This window comes from Pipra filicauda, unplaced genomic scaffold (genome assembly GCF_003945595.2).
Source record: "Pipra filicauda isolate LSUMZ 115617 unplaced genomic scaffold, ASM394559v2 scaffold122_size2191957_pilon, whole genome shotgun sequence".
Taxonomy (NCBI): Eukaryota; Metazoa; Chordata; class Aves; order Passeriformes; family Pipridae; genus Pipra; species Pipra filicauda.
In genome coordinates, this window is record NW_024103685.1 from 1,459,310 (window position 1) to 1,485,959 (window position 26,650).

The following is a 26,650-nucleotide window of genomic DNA, read 5'->3' on the forward strand; positions in this document are numbered from 1 at the left end:
AGGGACCCATCAGGATGATCAAGTTGAACTTCTTCAGTTTGTACTGAAGACAGTACTCAGTAACAAAATATAGCCATAAGAAAAAATCTGAAAAATTAATTCTTCTCTACAAAGTAAAAAATACTAAAAAATTAATCTTAAAACCTTGACTTTCATGCTGACAGTAAAAACTGTTTAACTTGTGAGTTGGGATCTGACAGAATACAGACAACTACATTTACACTTAAGTTGACAGTTATTTTTTTAAATCATCATGACCACTGTACTAATTGCTAGGTGATACACATTCAATCTTTATGCACTAATTCTGAAACAATCTGAGATTGCTTGATCAGAGTTTAAAAACTCCTGTAATAAAAATGTTGCTTCTTGCCTCTTTAGCACAATCAATTGTGGACAGAGAGATAGAAAATGCGTACTGCTATCTCCATATCTTCTTTCTTTTTCTCTTGATGTCATCCAATACTACGATATCCACTGCATTGAACCCTTGCACTGAGAAGCACCATGGAGAGACAGAAAAGAAAATATTTGAAAACATGTAGGACTGCCGGCTATGCAAATGCAAGATCTCCAGCCTCCCTGGAAAGATGGCTGTAATTAAGATGCCTCTATTTGACAGTGTCAGGTAGAGCAAGAATAGTACAACAGACCAGGGCAGCAGCTATCTTTCTGCTGGTATTCAAGATCTGGCTTATGCTTTTTAGACATGCAGCTTTCTGTCTCACAGAACAGCTGCATCTCAGTCAATCCAACCCAAAGTTTATTTTTCTCTTTATTTTAACAAACTTTCAAAAAGACCTTCCCCTACAGTGGTCTTCCAAAGCACTGAGAAACATGAGGCCTTTTTCAGATACTGTACGTGGCTCCTCCCAACCACTGTACATGGTTAAGAAATGAATATAACCTTTCTTGTCCATACGGAATCCATAAGCAGCAGCAATATCTAAAATAGGTTGTTGTATTGTCAGAACCTTTCAGTGTTAGCAAGGACACACAGACAAAACAGAGAAACCCACAGAACTCTTAGGTCACAAGATGAGTTTGCGAGATTGTCAGATGCCAAGCTCATGTGTTTGGTTTTAAACTCGCAAACATGGTCCAGAAAAAAAAAAACCAGGATGGAAACAAGAATGAGAAATGCAAGTGGCTAATGGGGGGGACATCACCCTAGAAAGCTTGAATGGATACAGAGATTTTAAGCAAATATATATATTTTTTTATATATGTATATATATGCACACACACATATATATGCATGTAGTCAGGTAAAACTATGTTTACAAGGAGAACTTTGTTGATACAGTTAGAAAACAAAAATATAATAACAAAATATGCAGTAAACCATATAAAGAAGAGAATGAGAGGTAGAACCAGACCACATTATATAGCATCTCACAAAATAAAGTCAGATATTATTTAATTTCCTAAATAACTTAATGATATTTTTAATTATTTGCTTGTATATATAAAATACAAGTCCTCTAAAATTTCCACCTGTGGGGGCAGGAGAACCCCAACTGTGTCTCTGGAAAGTGGAAAAAATTGTAGCAAATTCTTGTGCCATTGACACACATAAAAGGTCAATAGCTGTGGACATAAAAAGCTCCTTAAGACAGTGTCTCCACTGCTCGCAGAGGGAATAAACCATTCTTTTAAAATAAACGTATGTTTCCCTTTATGTCATTCCTTGTAAATGAATAAACATGAATAAACTTTTATCTGTTAACTCAATAAGGCATTTACCTAATTTACCAATTCATACTTATGTGGCATTTTGTTTCTAGATGTATTCTATTACCACAGCTTAACGTTCAACTGAAAAATTCAAAAATCCTGAAATCATTAACTAAACGGTTTTATTGATACACCTTATTTGCATCTAAGGCTTTTGAAAATGAATGAAATTTTAGTAACCTATTATTTATTTGCTGGGGTGGAAGGGGGAGTTTAAAATCTTACTAGATAAATAGTGGACTATCCACATGAGAATATCTTTAACATTTTTTTTCATTTACATGATAGATTATAAACACATGGTCTGTGATTGAAAAATTCATTGCAGTTACATGTATGATATTTTCCAAAAGTGTAGTTAGAAGATTATCAGTAAAGCTTCTAAAATGACTGTTCAAAGATTAGTAAAGTAATCTATGCAAGTCAGCTCAGCCCATTCTGTATCCTTATTAAGCTGACAGTGATATCAAGATTTTCAGAGTATGTACTATTTTTCCACTGAACCCACTCAATGTACACTAGCCAATGTTCACCATGCAAACAGATTTTTAATATTGCATTTGCCATCATTCTTGAGTATGTGTCCTTTATCTCAAGACTACCCTTTTTCTTCCTGCTTCATTAATTACATGTCTTTTTAAGTGCTGTAACAACTGCTAAAAAGCATTTTTTTTACATAGGTAACAGCTTAATTTAAAAAGTAATCATTATGAACTGTGCTTATTCCACACAATCCATTCTAGCTATGGAAAAGGTTCCTATGAAAAAGACTATCCAGCCATGTAACCATAACTAGTATTGTAACTACAGGGCACAGCTGAACAGGACGCTCCCAGAGTGAGTTTTACCTGCTGCTTGGGTCAAACGCTACACGTTTGATGAGATCCACTATTTGCTGGAAGGACAACCAGGTCAAGGACACCCCAGTCTCACAACAAGTTTCTGAGAGAAATTATCTTGGACAGAATAAGAGGCGACATAGAATCACACCTATTATGCTCTGTATTTTCAGCTGTCGGATCTCAGTTCTTCGCTCCTTTGCCAGTTACTTATCTTGATCTTCCTTTGCCTCCCTCCTCTTGGCCCCTGTTCTCCAACCTACCAGTACAAAGTTGGAGAAAAATCTTCAGGATTATACCTGAAGTCTCTCCTAAGCAAGAGAAGCAGAGCCTATCACCTGTAGACATGCAAAATTCAAGAAACCCTTTATACAACTAACAATACATATACCTGGTAAATTTTTTCCATATTTCAAGTCTGTGAAACTGTGAGGACATGATCCAAAACAGACTTTGTTTTCTTTCTTAATATTGGCAAAATGAAGGACACACAAACAGCGGGGGGAAATACAAACTCCAACTCAACAAAATTTGCAGCCTAAAGACCTGAATTTTGGCAAAGTTATAACAGGGGCTTATAATGAAAGCCAGATCTCTTTAATAGGTAGCAATGGCAGCCCCACCTACAATATAGCCTATAAAGGACTTTCTTTGAAGATTTAGCAGGCATTATCATTGAGCAAGCCTGCACACATTTACAGCAGCTGAGAATTTGATATATATGCATTAACAGAGCGAAATAAATCACAGTTTTTGCCATAGCACCAAATGAAAGACAGTGAGAATAAAATCAGCTGCATTCACAAATAAATATTAACACTTCCTTATTTCTTTCTTTAAAGTTCTGGAATGGATTTTAATGTGGCCTTCATTCAGTGCTAAATGTAATATTGATTTTCTTTTAAAGCATTATTGATTTATATTGTATTAAGTTATTTGCAGATGATCATGCCAAGAAGAAAACAACTAGAACCAATACATGTGTAGGGTGAAATTAACTCATTCATTTACACAAAAAACCCAAACCAACCCACAATAATATAGATAAGTTTACTACTTAGAAAGGGCTCTCTATTTAGAAATAATTATATCATGCTTCTCTATATACATACACAAGGAAACATATGCATATACTCTATGACATTTAGAATAAAAAGCTCTGTGTGCAGAACAGCAGTGTATTCCAAAATAATTAATCTTTCACCCACTAAAACATCCCAAAACTATCAAATCTTTCTTCAGATTAGTTAGAATTCCCCCTCCTGACATGTGGCCTCCTCTGTAAATATATTTTTATTTCAGCTAACAATAAAAACAGTTTTATTAAAATCATATATTTGCATAGAATACCAAATATTTTATACATTTGAAAGTTATCTGGTCATTTATTTCCACTGTAGCAAGTATTTTACATCCAATCCATCTAAACAATACATTCACTTAGCAGACCCTGCAACATTAGCACAAGGAGCAAAACCAGTTGCCAGAAAAGAGTGTTTCTGGAAAGAAGCAGAGTGAGCTTTGAGGGTCCTGGTTCTGTTCTTTACAATGCTCCTTCATAGCTCAACAGGTGACAGAACACATCTGCTTTGCATAACACATCCCTGTAAAAATCACTGCAGAAACACCATTTGTAAGATCTTTACAATGCCCGTAACTATCATAGAAGCCATGTAAGTCAGTAACCACTTAAACAGCACTTCGTACTCCCTATAAAAACATACTTGTGGAATTACAGCCATGCTTTCCCCAAATAACTGTTACTCCTGATAAACATGGATGGACTTCATTATCCACGTGTTTACTGCAGGATAAATGAAGAGAATTTAAAAAATGAAGTCCTGCATTCCAAACTGGTGAGACGGTGTACATGGAATATATTTGTGAAGCTGTTCTATTTCAATCGTCTCAGGTCAATACTATGAAAAGCCCAAACTAGATTCTCACACATGAATATTTAACTTTGACATCTGTGATAAATGATAGTTCTAATTGTAGTTCTAATGAAAGCCTGTGATTGTCTGCTTGGTCGATCTTTTCTCCCCAGATACTACAGCTCAATAAGTTAGAATTCTCCATTAGGCAATTTCTCTCTATTTTGGAGAGCAGCACATTTGTTTGATCACCAGCAGAAAAGAAACACACCAAGGATTCTCTTCTGTCAATCTGTGTGGCCTACAGAAATATTTGTCCTAGACGACAACAACTACTTTGATTGCTTTAAACTTTTGTGCACAAATTTCTGTCAGAAGAAACAACTTGTTCCTTTCAAACAAGTTAAGAACAATCAGTCATTTTAATTTAATTTTAGCTTCTTTTTTCTATTATTTATTGACAATATATCTAAATTTTTGGTATTGCAAGAAAAATAAGTACTTAGTATTAAAATCTACATCTAATGTTTATTCATAATCACTGACTGTCTTTAAGGACTGTTTATGTTACAGAACTAAACAGTCATCATTTCTACTCTGTTGAGAGGTTTTCATCACCAAACCTTATCAAATGTGAAGGGACCAATTGTTCATACCCAAGGCATCAGTAACACCGTTGCACTTTTTTTTTTTACTTAAAGATAGTAACTTAGCTAAGAATAACTGTTAAAAACAGCTTTTTCTAGAAGGAGAAAAGAGGAGCAGAGGTCCTGGACTTCAGAGATTTACTGAGGACAGCAAGGCAGCAGGACCCGTTACCTTTCCTCCCATCCCAGTTAGTACAGCCTAGTGCAGCATAGAGGTATGTTGGCTACGCTGTCCTTCGCATCCATCCAGAGAAAGGTTTTATCCAACGCCTTGGTATAATCATCCTAACTTCATTACCAGTTCTGTTGCCTGCAGCAGGTTGTCAGTAGAGTAAAGCACCTACATGTTTATATTACTGACCAAAATGTTTCTGTGGGGGCAAGATTTCCAGAACTATTATGTAGAGAGGTCATACCCAGATATAAGATCTAGTGAATGGAGGTTATAAAGAGTCCCACTGTATATTGAATGTGGAAAAAAGTCTTGTATAGCATTAACCTGTATGTCAAAAGATGCTAGAAAGAACAGCCTAGTTTTGAATTTAGTACAGGAATATGAAACTGAGATAAAACAAGAATTTTAACTGCTATTTAGGATTCTGCATAAAACCCATTCTCCTCTGTAGCCTGAAAGTTTAATTGCAAATTACTTAACATACCACCACAACTTGATTTTTACAAAGATACCAAGAAGATTACAGCTCACTAGTCATGCAAACATTCAGATTCAATTCTCTTACTCCGGGGTTTAAACTTCTACCTTTAAAATATGCTTCCCATTTTTATTGTATTGTACAGCATTCTGTCTCAAGAAACCAGTTTGATTAATGTTGGATTTCCCCCAGCTGTGGCTCGTCATTTACTGTATGTATAAACTTCATATTCTTTATATACATAAACACAGCACAAACTTAGAACTGTTCTGATTGATATAACATTAGGACATATATTCTGAAACATAATTTTTCTCTGAAGTCATGGTAATTCATATGCAAATCATTATTTAATGTATAAAATTAATCAGAATAATTTATATACTACTCCTTGCACATCTGCAGTCAATTTCAAAGCATCAAATACCTATTATTTCAGTTTTAATTTTGTTAAAATGGATAAAGATATTTTTAAGAAAATACGTATTTGGAAAGCAATTTATATAAAAAAAGAAATCTTCAGTCTTTACCATGTATAACTTTGAACTCCATCCTACATTCTCTCCTTTTCTTGTTTTTTCTACAGTGTGTATATAGACAGATATATATATGGTAACAATTCCACACCAGGCACAATTCATTTCAGCTTCATGCAAAAATATGCCTATATGTAAAAACCAGCCTAGAAAAGATCTGAAATTAAATGAGTACTCACTTGTTTAGTCTTTGTTTTTGTAATGGTGTCCGAAATGGGTTTCTTCCTCTCTTTAACAGCTGTTTTAGAAAACAGTTCTTCAAATTCATGATAATCTATGGAAGGCTCTTCAATTTTTTCCCACACAAGTGAAGCACTAGAATCTCTAAAGTTAAGCAAAAGACCTATGTAGGGCAATGTCAAACTCAATAAGGTCATAAATGGAGGAATTAAGAAAATAAAATAGCAGTAATTCAAAAGTTGTTGCCTAATTTCTACCAGCAGCATTTTGATAAGAATTATTGTTGATTCTGCCTCATACTTCTGGGTTTGCTTCTTTGTTCATACATGATATGGTCATGATATGGTCAGGCTTATTTATATTCACCCACTCTACACACATAAAAATAGGCTGTATATAGGCTATAAAGCATACAGACATGGAGAGAAAGAGAAGTAGAAATACACAGCTATTTGCAGACCACCTTTGTGACAGTGGCAAGAACTTGAAAAGAAAGAAAAGAAAAGAACTTGAAAAGAAATTCATCATTAAATAACAGCAGAAGGGTTTTACAATCACTACTCAGAGACATAAAATATTTATAAGGAAGCTTCTTTTCATGACCAGTAATGATATTTTACATGGACAAAAAAGGCATCAAAACTCGAAAACGAGTATATCAAAATCATATCCAAGTAAGGGCCACCAAAATAGCTTTATGCTACCATGCATATAAATTGCAGCTTGAATCTGCCTTCTGAGTGTACAAGGTGAAAAAAAAAAGAAAAGAATTCAGGTCATTGGAGAAAGGAAAGAGGAGCATAGAATGCAATCAGCACATATTCATCTAGAGGGAAGACATTACCAAAACTTGTAGTTGCTCCAGAGAGAGACTAATGCTACCTTGAAAGTTGAGAGGGACCACAAATATGACATTTAAAAAAACATTTTACAGAACACTTAATGGCACACAGTCACCCCTGTATCTCTGATCAACATGTTTTATGTAACCCCACAGGACAGCTGAAAACACTACCCTCGAAGAGCTTCCATGTGCAAATAATGATACTAAGAGTTAGCACACTTTAAAGAAAATGAGTACCCCATTTACATATCCAACTACATATAAAATCCTGTTTGCACCGTGGTTCTCTCAAAGACCTGCCTAGCAATGAAGAATTTTGCTAATGACAAACAACAATATCAGGAAAGGCACAAAGTGAAAACACCACTCTCTGCACAACTCTATGACTTACCTTTTACTGTGGAGCTGAATTCTTGTCCAGTAAAGAGGTTTCATTGGCCGAGAAGGCTCTATCACATGTTTCCTGCTCCCTTTCTCCTGATTCATCCCCATTGCAAATAAACCAGATGGTAATGGAGGAGGAAGAAACCCACAGCCCTGTGGGACTGCTGGGTAGGTGCTGCCCTGGACTGGTGCTGGAAGGGGTGATGCAACTCCAGGCAATGCTGGTGGGGGTGGAGGTGGCACCCCTAACCCAGGCAACGGAGGGGGTGGTGGAGGGACACCAGCACCAGGCAGAGGTGGTGGAGGGGGTACACCTACACCAGGCAGAGGTGGTGGAGGGGGTACACCTACACCAGGCAGAGGTGGTGGAGGGGGTACACCTACACCAGGCAGAGGTGGTGGAGGGGGTACACCTACACCAGGCAGAGGTGGTGGAGGGGGTACACCTACACCAGGCAGAGGTGGTGGAGGAGGCGGAGGAGGTACACCTACACCAGGCAGAGGTGGTGGAGGGGGTACACCTACACCAGGCAGAGGTGGTGGAGGGGGTGGAGGAGGTACAGCTGCACCAGGCAGGGGTGGTGGAGGGGGTGGAGGGGGTACAGCTGCACCAGGCAGAGGTGGTGGAGGGGGTACAGCTGCACCAGGCAGAGGTGGTGGAGGGGGTACAGCTGCACCAGGCAGAGGTGGTGGAGGGGGTGGAGTGGGGAAGCCTGCACCAGGCAGAAGTGGTGGAGGAGGTGGAGCGATGCCTGCTCCGGACAGAAGTGGGGGAGGTGGTGGCAGTCCTCCTCCAGGTAGAGGTGGTGCTGGGGGTGGCATTCCCAGGCCAGGCAGAGGAGGAGGTGGAGGAGGGACACCAGCCCCAGGTAAAGGTGGTGGTGGTGGAACGGGAGGCGGAATACCCCAACCAGGCAGAGAAGATGGGACTCCTGCTCCAGGCAAAGGTGGTGGTAGAGGTGGTGATGGGAACCCAGCATATGGGAGAGGAGAAGCTGGAGGCATTGATATCTCCTCACTTGGTAAATGTGGAGGAGGAGGGGGGTGTGCCATCATGACACCTGGGAAAGAGTGGTCCACATGTGGCACTGCTGAGTCAGCAGAAGGAGGGAGTCCTGAGCCGGGCAGAGGTGGTGGGGGTGGTACTCCTGCCATGGACATGGGAGTGACAAAGGAAGCGCCATGTGCTCTAGTCAGGGAGGCAGCCTGTTCTGTTGCTGGCAGTGATGGGGGAATGCTACATGTGGGCTCTCGGGACAAAGAGGGATGTTCACTCTTTGTATCCACAGTACTCAGAGGCTGGTGGGAAACTGGCGTTTCAATCTCTCCTTCAAATGCAAGGGACAAATCAACTTTGGGTCCTGGAAGAGGTGACTGCAGTGTACTCTGTACTGATTGGCTTGCATCCAGTGGCACTGAGACTAGCTTCGGTGACAGAATTAAGGAGACTTCAGAACAAAATGTGGGCTGTAGTTCGAGAGCTGGCAATTTCTGAGTTGACCCTTCGCTTTTTCCCCCTTCTAAGTGAGGGGGGGGAGGTTGCTGTGGCAGTGCACTGATGGAAGGCATTGTATGTGCTAAATAATCCTCTGTTGGCGACGTCTGTACAGATCTCGCCTGTGACACAGTCCTGGGTGTGGTCTCCTCTTCATTCCTTTGAAGAGTCACACTGCTGAGTTCTCCTGCGTGTATGTGCTCATTTTCCTGCTCCCTCCCAGCAGTCTGTACCTCTGCGGCAGGGAACTGTTTCTCTAGTTCTGCAATTTTTGTCCTCAGATCCTCAATAGTTTGCTCAAGTTGTTGGATGACACTGGCGCGCTCCTCAGATTTCACCTCAAAATCAGCCTTTCAAAGAAAACAAATAATAAGCACAAAAAAAAGAATAGAATTCATCACTATATAAAAAATTAAATATAGATCGAGAATACTGGTATTCCAGAGGTTCAAAAATAACCTAGTTATGACAAGCCTTTAAAAAGTGACATATCATTTTGGCTAGCTACATTTTAACTGGAAGAAGACAGTTCAGGAAAATTACTTGCTTCAGTATGACACCACCTTCATTAGTACAAGCATATTTTAGACCATGATTATATTTGCAAAACCAAAAAGCAGTTGTAACCCCTCTCTCCCTGCACATAGCCTGACCAAGAAAACAACCAACTGCTGATCACAAGTACTGCGAGCATTTGCATACACATAGCTATGCAGACATGGTGGTGCATTACTTTAACTCTGTTAACTGTAAATATGTTGTGTTTCTTCAAAGTGATGCACCATGCATAACAGACTCCACATAGCATTGAGCGCTGGGTTTCAATACAACATGATGATACAACGCAGATCAGGAATGCAGAACACGACAAATGTTGCCTTTTGGAAAAGAGGTAATCTCAGAACAGAATAATTATGCTTTTCTCCAACCAGCATGAGTGGGGAGGAAAAGAAGTAAGACAAAACTAAGGCAGAACTTTCCTCCCACCTCGAATTTATAACTCCTCTGCCAAGTGAGAGACCGGGAATAACATCAGAAAAGCTTCCTGTCTGAAACCGTTATTCTGGATTTGACAGTTTTCAGTTTTTTATCTCTTTCTCTGAAACATCTGATCCTGCTTGCTGCAGGCCAAGTAAAGGAAACATTAACCTTAAAAGGCACAGTAATTCCTACATTTTAAAATAAGTACCAGTAACAAATTGTACTAAATTTAATGGTTATGTGCTTTTATCAAATGGTACCAATAGAAGCAACCTAGTCCAAAACCAGCCATTTGTGCTTATTCAGGAAAATAGAACAAGAGATAGAACAGACATGAATTTACAACAAAAAAATCTTCTAATAAAGAAATCTTTTCTAGCTGTACACATTTACTTTTTAGTACTTTTTTTTGTCCTTATATTTGTAATATTGGTCAGCACTTCAAGCATTCAGTTGAATTAAGTTGGTCATGCAACTGCTTTCCCAAGTGGTTACAGCAAAACTGTTGTTTAGTGCCTTTTATTTCCTTTTATAAAATCATATGCATCCTGGATGAGACTGTAGGCTTACTTCATAGGAAATATTTCAAATATTCAGATTATAGGTCTTGTAAAGAAGCCTGCAAATACACATACAATACCTGATATAACTAATTGCCTTGATCTATTTCAGAAAGATGTTTTTCTCATCCTTTGACACATGAAACATTTAAAAGTAATTTTTCTTTTGGGAAAATGAAGCTATAACTTCCACATGGGGACTATTATTAAAATGTATATTCATTAATACTTAAGAAAAGGTTTCTGTATAGAATTCATTTTCAGACAAGCTTTCAATTTTTTATTTATGTTTGAGTTTCTTAGCTGTCTTAAAGCAATCTCAGAAATAAAACAGTAACTACTACATTTAAACCAAATATTGTTTGATTTTGAAGCACCTTTATCAAAACTTACAGTCTCCTACATTGTTTGAACTTTCTGGAACAGCAGTTTGAACCAAAAGTTATGAATAACAACTAGGTCTCCCCACTAAAGGTTAAATTAAAATGTGAAACGGAGAAAAGAACATAAAAAAATGAGTAGTGAAGGAATTAACACAGCAGACATATTTAAAACCACTAAGATTAGAAGGCAGAAAAGCTGAAAAGACATTTCCACTACAAATTATCGACGGTGCTTCAGTCCATTTAGTTTCCTTTAATAACTCAGTATATTGTAGCAGGAACAGTTTTGTTAAAGAACTTCTTAATAAAGGAGAAACAAAATATTCTATTATCCCTTTGTTTCATCTACTCTTATCCCCCTACCAGTCACCTGCAAATGCAATAAGGCCTATCAATTCTTCAAAAAGCAACATTATCAAAGGGACTGTGTTGCTCGGATCATTAAGGCCACACACCGATTTTCAGCTGAGATCAAATCCAGTTTCCCTAGACTTTAATTCTCCTAAGCTCCCATTTTACACTGTAAGAACACTCCAGCAAGGGTTTTATGAGAGATACAGCAAATTCGTTTCTGCCATAAACAAACTGAAGCCAACAGGATTAAGCACAATATTCAGTGGCTCTGAAGAGATTTGCCTTAATGATGGCTGATCTCAGAACAGTTCACTGTTATAAAAACTCATTTACTCAGGAGATTGGATTCAACTTTTAACAAGAAAAAGTAGTAATTCTTGAATACTGAAAATCTACCTAACTACAGGAAAAACCTAGAATTCTCTGTTCTACAAGACAATTTACCCTGCAAATAATTATATTTCTCTCAAGAAAAGAAGTAATTTTTAAAGTTTAAAAAAATGGACAATCGAGTGAGATGAATTAGCAATTCAGACAAGAAATGAAAATGTACTGATTAATTAAAGGAACTGTTTATCCCATGCCCTAAGAAACAGTTTTTCTGTTGTCCTCAAGACATAGCATTTCAAACAACCTGGTGTTTTTCTGCTGTGTTGAACCTAAAGATCAGCAACATACCCAGGTTTTCACAGAAACAGCATATTATGAACAAACAAGACTTTGATGTGAATGGAGATATATTTATCCAGAGGAAATTATGTACTTTAATTTATTTGGTTTAAAAAAATCAAAGAAACTAAAAGCAAAAAAAACCACAACAAACAAACAAACAAACAAGGTAACAGTATCTATGTGTTTCAGTAATTATTTTAGATAGAGATACTTTTCATTTTGACTATTAAGATGCCCTCAGAGCAGTTTAATTAGATTTCTGCCTTTCCCCTAGTTTAAAGTCTACCTCTAGATCAGAAAGGACTGTATCAAACAAATGGAAGTCACAGAATGCTTCCACTATCCTCAACAAGAAAGGAAATTTAAACTATATATAAATCCAATTGGAAAAGAAAATCATACCATTTTCTTAGAAGAATAAGCAAGGGAATACTTAATTTTTCATACATGTGAAAGATGGTCAAAAGCTCTTGACAAGGACCGGAAGACTGAGATTAATAAAATCACACATAATGAAAAGAAGTTTCATTTTCAATCCAGAGGACACTTCCACAGAAACCTACAGGGTTTAAAAGAGTTATGAGGAAATTTTTTCTTGCCTAGAGTTCTTACCCAGGACCCAGGTACTGTGGGACAGTCTTCTTTCTGTAAAGAAAGAAAGAAAGGTGGATGCTTAACCCTTGCTTTATCCGTGTGACTTGAGTATGAAAGAGTGAGCAGGAAAAAAAATTCAGAGGTGTATGGCTATAGAACAGTGCCCAGCATTTTTTAATCAGGTTGTACATGTTCCATGTGCAATGAGTTGGATTCTGAATCTGGGACTGATGTCCTCTTTGTGTTGCACTGATAGGCTTGTGTGTACACTGATCTGGGAATATTGGCTTTACTGGCTAAAGGTTGCACATTTCGATCTTCACGTGTACCAAAAGCCATTACATCCAATTCATTCCAATCTTGTCATGTTTTCCACATATGCATATCAGATGGCCAGCATAGAGCTGATCTGTATAGATAGAACATATCCAGGATCTTCAAACATGTAAAAGATCAGATTACAGCTGCCTCCTCTATGGAGTCTGACAAGCTAGTCTATCAAATGAGCGACTGAAACCTACAGACCATTCTACAACTAAATTTCCAATCAGAAAAACCCCATATCTGTGAAAGTTAGCCCTAGTCTATACATATAGACACACATATATGTGCATCTGTATTATATATTTATCTATGTCTTTCTCAGCTTTCATTCACTTATATACTTTATGAACAGCCATAATGTATCTTTTTCTTTGAAAATAAATGTAATGGCAGTTCTTAGCAGTAATTTTGGAATATTTGAAAAATAAAGGCATATTAGAGTTCAATTTTAGAAGTTAATACCTTATACTATTACAAGCCCAAAAGCTGCATCAGCAGTTTGTTCATTTTCAGCAATTTGTCACTTACTGTCATGAAATTACCTCTTTGGGTGGAATTCATATTTAGATGATAGGATTATATTTGGATTGATTATTTTTTAAAACCTTAACTTTTTAGTTTCTCTACATCAGAATTCATGAATCAGAGTCTATGCTGCTACCTAGTTGCAAGAACACTCAGGAAATGAAGCATACAGTTAAACAAGATAAAGATGGACAGAATAAGACCCCTCAGGTCTTCCAGGAAGTGAGCACCTGGGAATACCTGGTGGTACTAGCAGTGTACAGTTACTTGGAAGGATGCTCTTTCCAACTGCTTTGTTAATAAATGCCCTTTTTCTACGCGAAGTGAAACATTTTTGAACGCGCACGCTCACCGAATGGCACAAAGTAGAGCCACAGTAAGAATTTAATTCAGTCAGAGAAATGTGATCGCTATTCAGGGTTTCTCTCTTTAAAGCTGTCTCATTTTCAAAGCTACTTCTTGCAACTGCAGATCAACCTTGAGAAAAGGAGACACAATATTTAACAGGCATTTTTTTAGTGCTACAGTGATTGTCAAATGAGAAGTACTGGCGGAGACTTGATTTGCATTCAAACAAAATAGTATCCATCTAATTAATTCTCACGTATCACTTAGCTCATTGCAGCATTTTAGTTTTACAGCAGTTGAAGCTGAGTCAAAAGTTGGCAAACTTGCCAATAGCATTAGGGAGAACTGCTGAAGATTAGAATGAGTATTGGATACTGGTTTCTTCCTCAGACTACCTTTTTGTGAGAAGTTTCTGCTTTACTGAAGTTGTACATATGGGGACAAAGGATACACGTTTTCACAATAGTCCATGTTTCTTCCTCCAAGCATAAAGAAACATGATGCACAGCTCCCCAGTATAGCTCTGAGCAAGTAAGACCTGAAACAAAAACAGTGTAGTGCATTGCCCTGCCTGAACTCATAAACTTTATTTGGTGGATGTCAGAGAATGTCCCACTCAGTGACACACTGCAAGAGATGGATTATACCAGCCTGCACTGTGCTGGCGTCAGGACTGTGTAACTCTTCCTAAACTAAAGAGCTGAGACATGTCTAATGAACCAAGGGGTTTTGTCATAACCTATCATGGGTGACAAAAAAACCTACCAAACCATTACATGCAGAAATCAATAATTATTGAAATTCAAATAGTTCAAATAAACAAACACAGGCTTAGTAGGGAACATACATCCTTGAAGAAGCACTGCAAATGCCAACTTTTAAAGCTGGAGGTCAAAGGAAAAAGAACTTTGTTCAGATTAGATTCTTGAAGTTTCTGTTCCTGAACAGTTTGAGTTCCTTATCCCTGGGCTAAGTGCATTTAGGAGGATAAGATATCAGTTCTTTACAGTACCCATTTTAATAAATAATAAAAACCCCGAATCAACTTGCGGTACATCAAAGATTGAAAGAGTTTTCTCTCTATAAAGTGTAACTCTTAACTTAACTGAAATAAAACCTTAGATTATCCCCACATTTTGCTACAATAGGAATCTAACAAGAATTTTTGTAGACTACAGAGAAGACAAGACAAAATAAAATCTCACAGAACCACTGACCACCCTAGGAGATACACAGAAGTCAAGTATAATGACTGTAGTCTTACATAATGCTACTTTTAGTCTGGACAAATAATTTTTTTCAGCCTGATTGTCCGGAAAATTTTAGACCTGTTTTATTTTAAAAAAACACAACCAACCAAGAAAAAAAAAGATCCACTTTCCTGCAAAAAAAACCCCAAACCAAAACAAAAAGAAGCCAAAAGGCCTCTCTCAAGTCTTGAAGGTTTCTGTCCTAGCATAGATTAAATTTCACTGTTAGAGAGACATGAAACAATACAGCAGTAAACAAGACTTGTAAAAAGGTTTATCCCTCCACATTGCCTCATTTAGCCCAGAAACTGGTTCAACTGTTCTATCACTCGTCCAGTGTAAAACAAGTATGCAAAAGACAACGGGTACTGAAATAAAAAAAAAAGTTGAACTTTATTAATTTTAATATAACCTTATTTTATCTGTTTGTGGTGGTTTTTACATGTTGTGCTGTGGACTGCAAAGAGACTGCTAGAGTATGATTAGCTATGCAGATGAAGAGCTAACTAAAACCAAGCCACCTATGTTAGCAATCCAATAAGCAACAGGTACCCTGAGAGTCACAGATTTCCTTAAAAATTTCAGACAGTATAAAAACTGTCTGAATTTATTTTCTCCTCCATATTTAGGCAGTTTATTGAAATACCTATCACATGATGGATCACTTACTTTTTCCATCGCCTGTGTTTGTTCTAAAGTATTTAAACTATGAATCTAAAGTATTTGGTTAACTTTCCTGTGTTTTCGGGCCAAGGCAACCATCTATTCTGTAAAAACACAAAATAAAATCTAGCATACCTCAAACATTACTACATTGACATACTAGAAAAAGGCATTGAACTTTTTCACACCAGGCCTTTTCCTGATTTTCAATTCAGCTTGGAACTGAGCAGCAACCTGGAAAGTAGTCACTTTGTAAATTAACTCATTCTATTGTTATTTCTCTGTTTTTCACATACAAAAACCATACTAATTTTTATGCAAGAAATAACAGTAAGGATTCTATGTGAACAGTAATAAACTAAACTTGAAGGACTTGGAACGCCTTTAATCTCCAGTAGTGGAGATCAAAAAAGCTAATGATTTTCTAGGTGAACTTTGCCACACCCTGATAAGCAACTGTCCAGAGCATGATACTTCTACACACTGCTTGCCCTTTTTATCCAAGAGTTCAGCCAGACCACAAAATGGGAGGTTTACATGTTGCTTTTGTTTCAGGCTTCCAGCAGGGAATAAGCAGCAAAAAATATCCACAGTAAGAATAAATCTTTGTAGAAAGGGATAGTTAGTCTTCTCTACCCTGAAACATGAGCCTACTTCTCACAACAGAAAAACCTTGTGGAAATGGAATCAGAGCCTTCACAAATGCATCCATGAATATGCTGAAGGCAGGGGCCTGGAAGTCAGTCACCTTCTCTAACTCTTTGAAAGTGTGAAGGCTATATTAAAACTAAGGCTGTATAATTTGGGGTGAAAGAACCTTAAACAAAGTCAATCACAACCGAGCAACCAAAAACAAGATTTAGGTTTCGAGGGGTTATGCAAAACCTTTTTGGTACCATGGACATTAGAAAAAAGTAATGTCTCTTTTTAGGAAAAGTTGAATATTGATAGCAAAAGTCAATTAAACATTCAGCAATATGTAACAATTTTTATCAATAGTTTTGGGCTTATTCTCTAAAGAATAAATACAAAGAAAAACTTGTATTCAAAAACAGAAAATGGAAAACAGAAAAAGAAAACAAGTGATTTTACTATTTTTATTTATTTATATCAATTTAAAATAGAAAACCTAGAGATAGCTATCTTTTGATCTAAATGTAAGTAGAAGACAAAATGGTTAGTCTGTTCTATATCCAAGGATTTTAAATTATCCTCAGCTTTTCTTTTAAGTTCTCATTCAGGTATGGCAGTATATCATGGTTGTTTGTTTTGGTTTTAAATTATTTAGGATATTTCTAAGTAAAAGAAGTATTTATTCTTACTGAGAAAAACATTTCTTATCTCTCTTCTACCTAAAGGGTCCTGTGGAAATTCTCAGGATCAACACCAACAAAAGGTAGCACCTGATCTTTAATGCCAAGAGAATAGCATAAGGTCTCTCAAATAGCTTAAGTCCACTTGACAAATTAGATGTCCTGCTAGGAATGGCACAAGAAGAAATTTTCTTTTCATATACACATATGCACACAAACTTACATACATACACTTTTCGTGCTGCTCTCCTGTGTCTAATGTAATTTCTTCATCTGTTCTCTTCAATCTCTGTAGAATTCTTTTTAAAAAATTTGAAAGGTAAATACTATAGTAGCAAAAATATTCTACATAATCCAAGTATAGTATGGTACCATGGAACATAAAAAAATCTCTTTGTTTTCACCTTGCTCCAAAATATGAGAGAAATTTCATATATAAATAATGAAACTTCCATTATAAATCATATTTTGGGAGAAGGGGAGTTTACAGGTTTCATCTGAAATAGGATTTTCATTTTAGAGAATTTAAGAAAAAACAAATTGCATTTTGACAATTGATGAATACAGCTCATATATATTTTGCTCCAACCAGGAATGCATAGTATGAGTATGCATAGTATGAACGGCATGAGTACTATCTCAATTTCTCAATTTTCATGAGTAAAACAAGTGAGGAGTCAGAGGAGAAGAGAAAAAACAATTTAAACAGAATTTTCAATAAGTATATGAATATCATGCTTTTCTATTCACTGTTCCCTCAGAGAAGTTACTGTACTCTGGTAGTATTTTACAAGAAGTTCACTGTAAAAGGCAAGAGAAGAAACATATTAGGGGTCAGAATCACACACAAGTACAGTCAGAAAAGAGATAATTCTTTCTATACAAGCCCTATCCCATAATTCTTTTTCAAGAGATGAAACTTTCTCATATTAGAGCCAAGGATTTTAAGTATCACCAAGTAATTCTAGTTAAAATAAATAAGTTTCTCAGTTTGACTCTCATTCTCCTTTTTTCCCCATCAGTGACAGAAGAAAAGGAAGTATGTAAATACTAAATTAACTTCCACTCTATAGAATTTGCAAGCACACTATTCATGCACTATTATTGCCCAAATCTTAAAGCTGGTGCTACTTTTCCAAGAAGTTGTACCTAAAATGACAAAAAAAAAAGCTTGTCTGGTTTTGTGTAAGTATAAAGCATACTTAAAATGGAAAAAGAAGAATGTCAATTGTGATTACAGGGTGCAAAATTTATATTATATTCTGCCATATTCTCACAAAAGTCTTTGATGAAGAAGTTGTGACACTAGATGAATCACAAGAACTTGACCAGCAGTTTCCTGAGAATTTTAATCAATGCCGGAACATATGTCGTATTTGAACTAGGAGTAACTCACAGGAAATACATGTGCTTTTTGAGCACACATTTTCATCTCCTTTAGCAGTTATTGAAACAACACATCAGAAACATAGCAAGACTTACTGTTTTACCACTGACTAGGCAAAACAGGAAGTACATATTTGCATTACCACATACCCATACTCAGAGATGAGCTAAGTTCTGAGAAAAGAACCACCACACATCTAAGCTAACCTGGCTTGGACGAGGGTGTTGGTGGGAAAGGGTCTGTACATGACCCTAATCTCTACTTATGACCTCCTTATGTCTACTTAAACCTGAACTGTGCTATGATTTTTTGTGTATTTAGGATCGATGATATATGGCATGCTACCTCAATGAAAGTGGAAAAACAAAATAAAGAGCCTTTAAAAGTGAAATGAGCACAGAAGTAAAACTTCATCTTGAAATTAATATGAAGACTACAAATTAGAAGAAAACAAATTTTAGTCTTACCACAATAAGGAGGAAGAGTGCAAAAATGTATTATTGTCACTCCACTGAAAATAATACCAGTATGTCATTTCTTTTAAAGAGGTAAAAATTTCAAGCAACACAATAGAAGTCAATCCAAGTATTATGAAGTTTGGATATAATACAAAATACTAACATTTGTTCTGAGAATTAAATGCTTTTATTTTTCTACCACACAGGCTTGACATACTATATTCCTTTATTTTTATTTAAATATGGAGTCTGTGATTTATATTTTATATTATGTCAATTAATTATGTCCAATGCACTTTTATCTCCCTCTTCTTTTTAACACCTCCCTAATAAGAACTAAATAGAAAATAGATTCAATATTGTTGTTGAAGAAATAAATTTCATATCCAAAAGAAAACTGACCTCTTTATTTAAATGATGGTAATTCAGCAGTAAAACTTTTTAATTGTCACTACAAAGACAGTCATCCAGAAGGCTTGTAGACCAAACCAAATGTTTTCCCTTAACTGGTTTAAAAAACAAACAAACAAACAAAACAACTTAACTGTGACAGAATAGGGCTTTCTAAAGTTTTGGGCCTTTGTTATTATTTCTTATTTTTGGGACAGAGTCCCAAAAATTAGCTTTGAGAAATGTTCCAATTACTAAATTTTGCTTAGATTAAACAGAGCAATTGTATGTACTTTTTATAGGCTAACTTATTGACTACCAGAAAACCACCACTTTGACTAAAAAAAAAAAATAAAAAAATTGAATTCTTGCTCTAGGGTGCCTGCTGGACTGCCCTGCATTGATTTACAAGAGCCTTGCAGGCCATTCAAAAATCCTTAACTGCCATCTAGTGGCTGAGGAGGCCGACTTCCTTATGATGTCTTTCTGACTCTAGTTAAATACCTCTTCCCTTATTTTTATTATTTCTGTTTGCTTTCTCATTCTTCCTTTCTGGCCCAAGAAACCTCGACATTATCAGATGACAGTATTTTAATTACAAGTTCAACTACTAGTCATGTAGGAAGCAGAACAGACTGGAACAGACAAGCTCTGTTTAAATTTTATTGAGGTCTCAATTAAGAGAATCTCACTTCTTGTTTTAAAAAGTTTAGTTAATTAATCTGCTACAGTTTTAGAAAATGAAAAATCTATTCATGCTTGTTAGATTTTCTGAAAACAAACCATAAAAGAAACCTGAAAATGGCAGTTACTGAAAAGTAACTTCTAATATTAAGAATCAAAGATTCCCATCAATAAAACTGGAAGCTTCTGCATAAAAACTATATTTCATGAACATAAAATACTTGATTTGCACTTAAATTGTCCTGGAGTGAGTGAAGTTCCACAAAGGTTAGATTCCCCTTTACTACTTGAGCAAAATGCTCTGCATTTTAGCAGTTCCTGTGACCCTGGCAGTAAAGTTGTCTGTCAGGTTTCTATCACCTCTTGTTTCACACAAAGTTTGTTTCCTTTTTGTACATTTCTGGTAAAATATCATTTACTCTTAAGGCTAACAAGAAAACACTAGATATGCTTCCTGATATTCATCGGCTTAAAGCTAAGACACCCCAATTCTAATGTTACACATTGGACCTGCAATTAGAATGTGAGTTCCTCCACACCACATATTGCAAGTCTGGGTTTATTTTTTGCAAGACGAAAAGATAGATTTGTACAGCTGAATTTTTTTTAGTTTTTTGTTTTCTGAAATTTGGGTATGCTGGCAAGGTGTTGCAGAAAGTTTACATTGATATAGTTCTCCTTAAAAGAAGATATCCAAGTCTAGTCACTATCGTGGTTTATATGGAAACTTCCAAGAACATTTACTTCTTTCATAATCCTTTCTTTCCTCAGTGACACAACTGTATATAGTAGATCCTTGTGAATATGTCATACATTTTTGTTGACTGCCTTTTTTTTTTGTTAACCTACATATGTAACTGTTTTGGCTGCTGAAATCTAAGACTTTGGCAGTCATATTTTTGTAGGAAAAGAATTGTTTTAGGGTAACAGTTCATTGCTTCCACAAGCCTTCTCTTCCCCCTTACAAAAAGTAACCTTTCAAATAGCAAAGCCATGGAAGAAGAGTGACACTTGTTCCCAGGTACTTTCTGAATAAATATCTCAAGAAAGAACATGTAAAATCAAGCAGTGTAAGAAGAGCAATAGCCATAGAACAGTTTGGTAGTTCATAAAGGAAGAATTCCCAATTTTCCTCAAACTCCTGTCGAACACAGCTGTTCACTAGTCTTATCTACAGTTGGTCTCTACCCTGATGAAAACCATGTAATATCTAAATAAAACAGGTTTCATATCAGACTCCAAATTTGATAGTCTAAAAACAGGTTTATAAAATCTCCCTTTTTTATTTTTTTTGTTTTATTTTCTTTTATCTACCTTTCTTATCCTACTTTCACCTGTGAAGAATAATTTCTGAAATTTCATTTAAGAGAGAGTTTTGAGCAGCATGCGTGTTTCTGAGACAAATTCTAGTGGTGACATTTTATAATGAAAAGTTAATCCCAGTCCCACCAACGTTTTATAGTTTCTAAATAGACCGATTATATTACATTTATCGTAAAGGATTTCAAAACCTTTTTTCTTGCATTACTAAGTGTTAAAATTGGAACATTTCAAATGTCACCAAGCTATTACCCTAAGGACTTATAATAATTCATAGTTAATGACTAGAGTAAGTAAAAAGGTCCCCGCTGAAAGATTGAGAGAGGAGTTACCAGTAAAGTGTGGTAGTTAGGAATACTCTAAAGAGACACTCCAAGAGTCAAACATGTTTTTATAAAGCAGGAAGTATCCTCACCGTGGCAAAACCTGGTCTGTAATTTAAGTTTTTTAAGACTAGCATTGTTTCCCTATGATATTGTTGGAAAGCACACCAATAAATCACGCAGTAGAAATCTGTCTTCAGCACCTGAGAACTGCCAAAATTTTGTCTGGCTGTTAGAGCCAGTGGAAGCACATGTTGTTCCAAAAATACATATAATTTTGGTTGAGATTTATTTGTTGGCTTAAATGTGGTGAACCAAACCAAAGTGAAAAACTGAGGAGACATGAGCATAAGAATTTTTTTGATAGTAAGCTTTTCTGATATAAATATAGTTTAAATACTCAATGTAAAATATCTTATAAGCAAACTACTAGCAACTGGAACAATCTGGCAAAACCCATCTCCTGAGACCAGGGACCACGCATCATCAATGGTATAAAGAAGGATTCATTACATCTGGATGCTAACTTTTAAATAAATGTAATGAGGGCTCTCTTCTTAAATTAATAGACAATCATTACAAATTATCAAAAATAGAAATTTCAAATAATTTTATAATAAGATGTATAACACAATAAGGAATTTAGGTGCCTTTCAAACAACTTTAGGTTTCTAGTCCTGTAATGTCCTACTACTAATTGAAGCTCAGTTTTCATGTACTTATTTTTCAATTAAAGGATTTTTTCCCCCCCTTCTTCTTTTTACTGTTTTTGCCTACCATATAAAGAAAATCAAGCTAATCTGAAAAGTGAGTTACAATGTAAGAAAAATTGATAAAGTTGCATAAAAGATCAGGGGTACAAAGTAAAGTGGAAATTTGCTCCTGTACAAAGTACAGTTGTCAGGTCTAAAGATCAGGTTTGAAGCTGGAATTTCTAAATTAGGACATTCAGTTGTTCTCTTCTTCCTTCACTAAAAGAGCTGGGCCTAAAAAAATTTTCTTTGTTTGCACTGGGAAGACTAAGCAGACATTGTTGCTCTTTGGCATTTCAAAAACAGGACTTGAAATGGCTGCCAATTTTTCTTATTTTGGCTCTGCTTAACAATTCCTGTAATAAAAGAAAGCACAACCCCTCAAGTACAACAGATTCTCATTTGTTTCAGTTGTAATTTTTTTAAATTAGGTCTTTTTGACTCAAAAAAGCAGTCTTAAACTTTAGGACATTATGTTGCAAAACATGAAGATTATATCTAAAATTGTAAAGATAAGGAAATTGAGAGGATATATATATAAATGTCCCTTCCATTGGCAAGAAAGTCTAGAATACGGGCTCTCTATGTTACTTGTGCTTTTAATGTAGAATTATTCTGAACTCTTTAGTTAACTACTTATCATAAATGAGACAATTTTTCAACATCACGTTACAATTGTGTTCATTTCTATGTCAACCATCTTCAATTATTTTAATAACATGTGGAAAATGTCTTTTCCCAGGAGAGAAAAGAGGGAGAGGAAAGAAGACTTGGCTGATCAATTTCTAATATTACAATAGAGCTTTCTTCCTTTTTATGTATCAAAAGAAAAAGAGAAAAATCACTACTGGGGTAACTTCATCCACTGCTTGCTTTTTTTCAGAAAGGAAAACTAGCTAGACAAATAAAAGAGGATATATCTCTAATAGAAATATGTCATAACATTTTATCACTTTAAAAATGTAAACATAACACCAAGAATTATCTGATTGCAGTAAAGGATTTACCTACAAACATGATGGTCATTCTACTTTCTGGATATTTTTATAGATTGATATAGTTGGACATTGACGGATACATAGAATACTCTCAACTGCTTGAGAGTGTACAGAAATAATTTGAACATACGACAACATTTTATCCACACATATGATTCCTCAAATTATAAACTTCCGCTCAGATTTTCAAAATGAAACAGAAAGATGACAACATAATATAGCAAAAACTTGGGATGACTTTCTGCAAGCAGGGTGATCCTGTTAGTTCTGCACTTTATTGATGAATAATAGTATAGAATGGAAGAAGTTCACATTACTGTCATAAGAGATCAACACTGAGCAAGAGAAATGGAAATCTCTAATAACACAAGCAAACACAATTCATAATTGTAATAGGCTAGTTTTAAAAATAACAAAAAGCTCCCAACCTGAAGCAAATGTTATTTGTTCAAGAAATCACACAGTGCTCTAGTGCTGCTGGTTTAACTTCATTCTCATAGTAAATCTCATAATAATTTTTTTTTTTTAGGTAAAATACCTAAGCATTCATAAACGTATTTCAATTAATTATATTTCCAAAAAGAAAACCTTTCATACACATTGTGTCTTGCAATGAATTAAAATCTTAGAGACAGATTAAATATGCTCCTTATGTACAATAATTTTCGGGAAGTATAGGAAAAAGTACTTTTTCAAAGTAAATAGTAGAAACCATTGCTAGTGAGTAACAAATATAAAAATAGCATGGGACAGATATATTTTAGGTTGAACTTAAAAGACTGCAATATAGGATAACTTCATAATATTATTTTAATTAATGGGCTCTAGTTTTAACATGTTATTTACTGTGGAGGTGGAAGAATTTAGGTAACCACCTAGAAGACCTACTTTAATGTTGTTTGGCAAGATAGAAGCCATAATGTTAATGCACCTACTCTTCCCATGCATAGCTCATAAAAGATGTGGTCAAGTCCAAATTAAATTTGCAAGTCTAATGATCAATAATATACATTTACCTAGGCATTCCTTATTTTCTCCCCAAAAAACAAATTACTGATCATTTTCACAAGTGCTGCTCAATGCAGTGATGCTTGAACCATCTTTTCACTAACAAAAAAACCCAAAAAAACTGAAAAAACCAACCACACCACACAGAAAAACAAACCCAGGAGAGGAAACAAGGAAGGGAGGAAACAAGAAAAGGCAAACAAGAGATTTCAAGAGCTTTTGGTCACTCCTTGTTTCAAACAAGTGTTTAAGAAAAACATAACTTTGCCTTCCTTCTAATGACTTGCAAAACAACTGAATGGTCTTATTACCTAGTAAGATAAGTCTAGCAGCTAGTTTTTTGAGGAAACAAAATTTGAAGTTCCTCAACCCCATCAAATTGCATCACCTTTAATGAAGAATAGAACATGTATGGTGACATGCTAAAAAGATAAAACAGACTGTGCTTATCTTGCACAAGTTTAACCCAGACTGTCCCAGTATTGTATCATCACTTATTTAAGTCCAGCATGGCACCCTAAACCTATTCCCTTATTACCACCTTTATAAGATGCAGCAGAGAGTCAGAAAAATAAATGTCAGAGATTTTTACTTTACATGCACTTTTGTAGATTAGCTAATATAACCAGATCTTCTACTACTATTGCTTAGTAATGCCATCAGACATAGTGTTAATTTACTTCCGTGTAAACAATAAAATTTTGTAAGAATCACCTTAGGCAGGCAGAAACCTTCAATCTCTGTACCAAAATACATCAAGGAGCATATAAAAAACTCCATGTTTTCATTCAGAACATTCAGTGCACAAAACTATTTCAAAAATGTCTGAAAGAAATACTGCTTTTGCACTCATTTTAAAAAATGATAGATATAATATCTCTGTTAGAATCTTACCTGTACTCGCTGAACATCATCTATGCATTGCTTCTCTGTTTCTAGGACTGTAGATTTCAACTCTGAATTTGAAAAGAAGATACAGATTTTAAACTTCTATATTTAAAAAATTCATTGATCTTTTGAAAGACATATTAAAAAATTAATGAAAGGAGAGTAGAGTTAGAAAGAAAGCAGTGCAAACTGTCCCAATTTCCAAATTATCTCTAAAATCAATGGAACAGGTTATATGTATAAATAAAGCCAGGTTAAATTCAATTTGCAACGTATGTATTATGACATAATGTTAAATGTTACCATCTTAAACTTGAAAGAAGTCCATTTTGATTGATCAAAATTTCTGATTCAAAGAAAAAGATTTACTTATGGCTCTATTATACATATTCCACAGAAGGTCATGGGAAGGTTCTTATGATGTCCTTAAAACTGATGACTGTTGCCAGCTATGTTGCCTTTTTCATATCTTTCACTGGCCCTCTTCTGCCCTACCACAAATTTGAAATTTCCACAATGACATTGATAGTGATACAGATCTCAAAAGGGGCAGCAAAACAGGACACTCCACAATCAGATTCTGTTTCTTATTTTAAAACCAGAGTATTTTCTGACCTTAAAGAACCTTACTGTGCCTCAGTTTCCTTGCCTGATAGGAAATAATGAGAAAAAAACAAATAAACAAACAACTCCACAGCAGCTACACAATGCAAGGACCTCTACCGTGTTTAGTAGCTACTGCTCGTGATGCCTCTTTACTGATCATAACCTAATTTTGTACTCATGACAAGAATAGAAATATTTTTGTTACATCTGCCCAGAGAATACATTGTGTTGTCTCCTTCTCATATCTTTTAAAGGTACCACTATTCAACAGAGAAATATCTTGTCCATTTTCAGAAAGAGTGAAGCAGCTGTGATCCAGAACCTCTAGTTAGAAGAGGACACAGAGGAGGCCTCATTGCAGTCTACAACTTCCTCGTGAGGGGAAGAGAAGGGGCAGGCTCTGATCTCTTCTCTGTGGCGACCAGTGACGAGACAAGGGAATGGCCTGAAGTTGTGTCAGGGGAGGTTTAGGTTGGATATTAGAAAAAGGTTCCTCACCCAGAGGGTGGTTGGGCACTGGAACAGGCTCCCCAGGAAAGTGGTCACAGCACCAAGCCTGACAGAGTTCAAGAAGAGTTTGGACAATACTCTCAGGCACATGGTGTGACTCTTGGGGATGATCCTGTGCCAGGTCAGGAATTGGACTCAATGATCCTGATGGGTCCCTTCCAACTCAGCAT

General features: G+C 35.9%; 1 protein-coding gene across 5 annotated transcripts in view; it reads right to left on the minus strand.

Annotated features, from left to right (window-relative positions):
• Positions 1 to 26,650, minus strand: part of FMN2 (formin 2) — a 159,693-nt gene that overhangs the window by 98,219 nt on the left and 34,824 nt on the right. Inside the window, exons 4-7 of one of the 5 annotated variants that reach the window (XM_039388766.1) lie at positions 25,371 to 25,432; positions 8,372 to 9,539; positions 7,702 to 8,338; positions 6,466 to 6,610 (exon numbers count right to left, since the gene is read on the minus strand). In XM_039388766.1, the coding sequence (XP_039244700.1) occupies positions 6,466 to 6,610; positions 7,702 to 8,338; positions 8,372 to 9,539; positions 25,371 to 25,432 (2,012 nt within the window). Of the gene's footprint in view, positions 1 to 6,465; positions 6,611 to 7,701; positions 9,540 to 12,751; positions 12,785 to 25,370; positions 25,433 to 26,650 lie in introns of all 5 variants that reach the window. The other 4 variants (XM_039388773.1, XM_039388771.1, XM_027750650.2 and 1 more) reach the window with 4 other exon arrangements.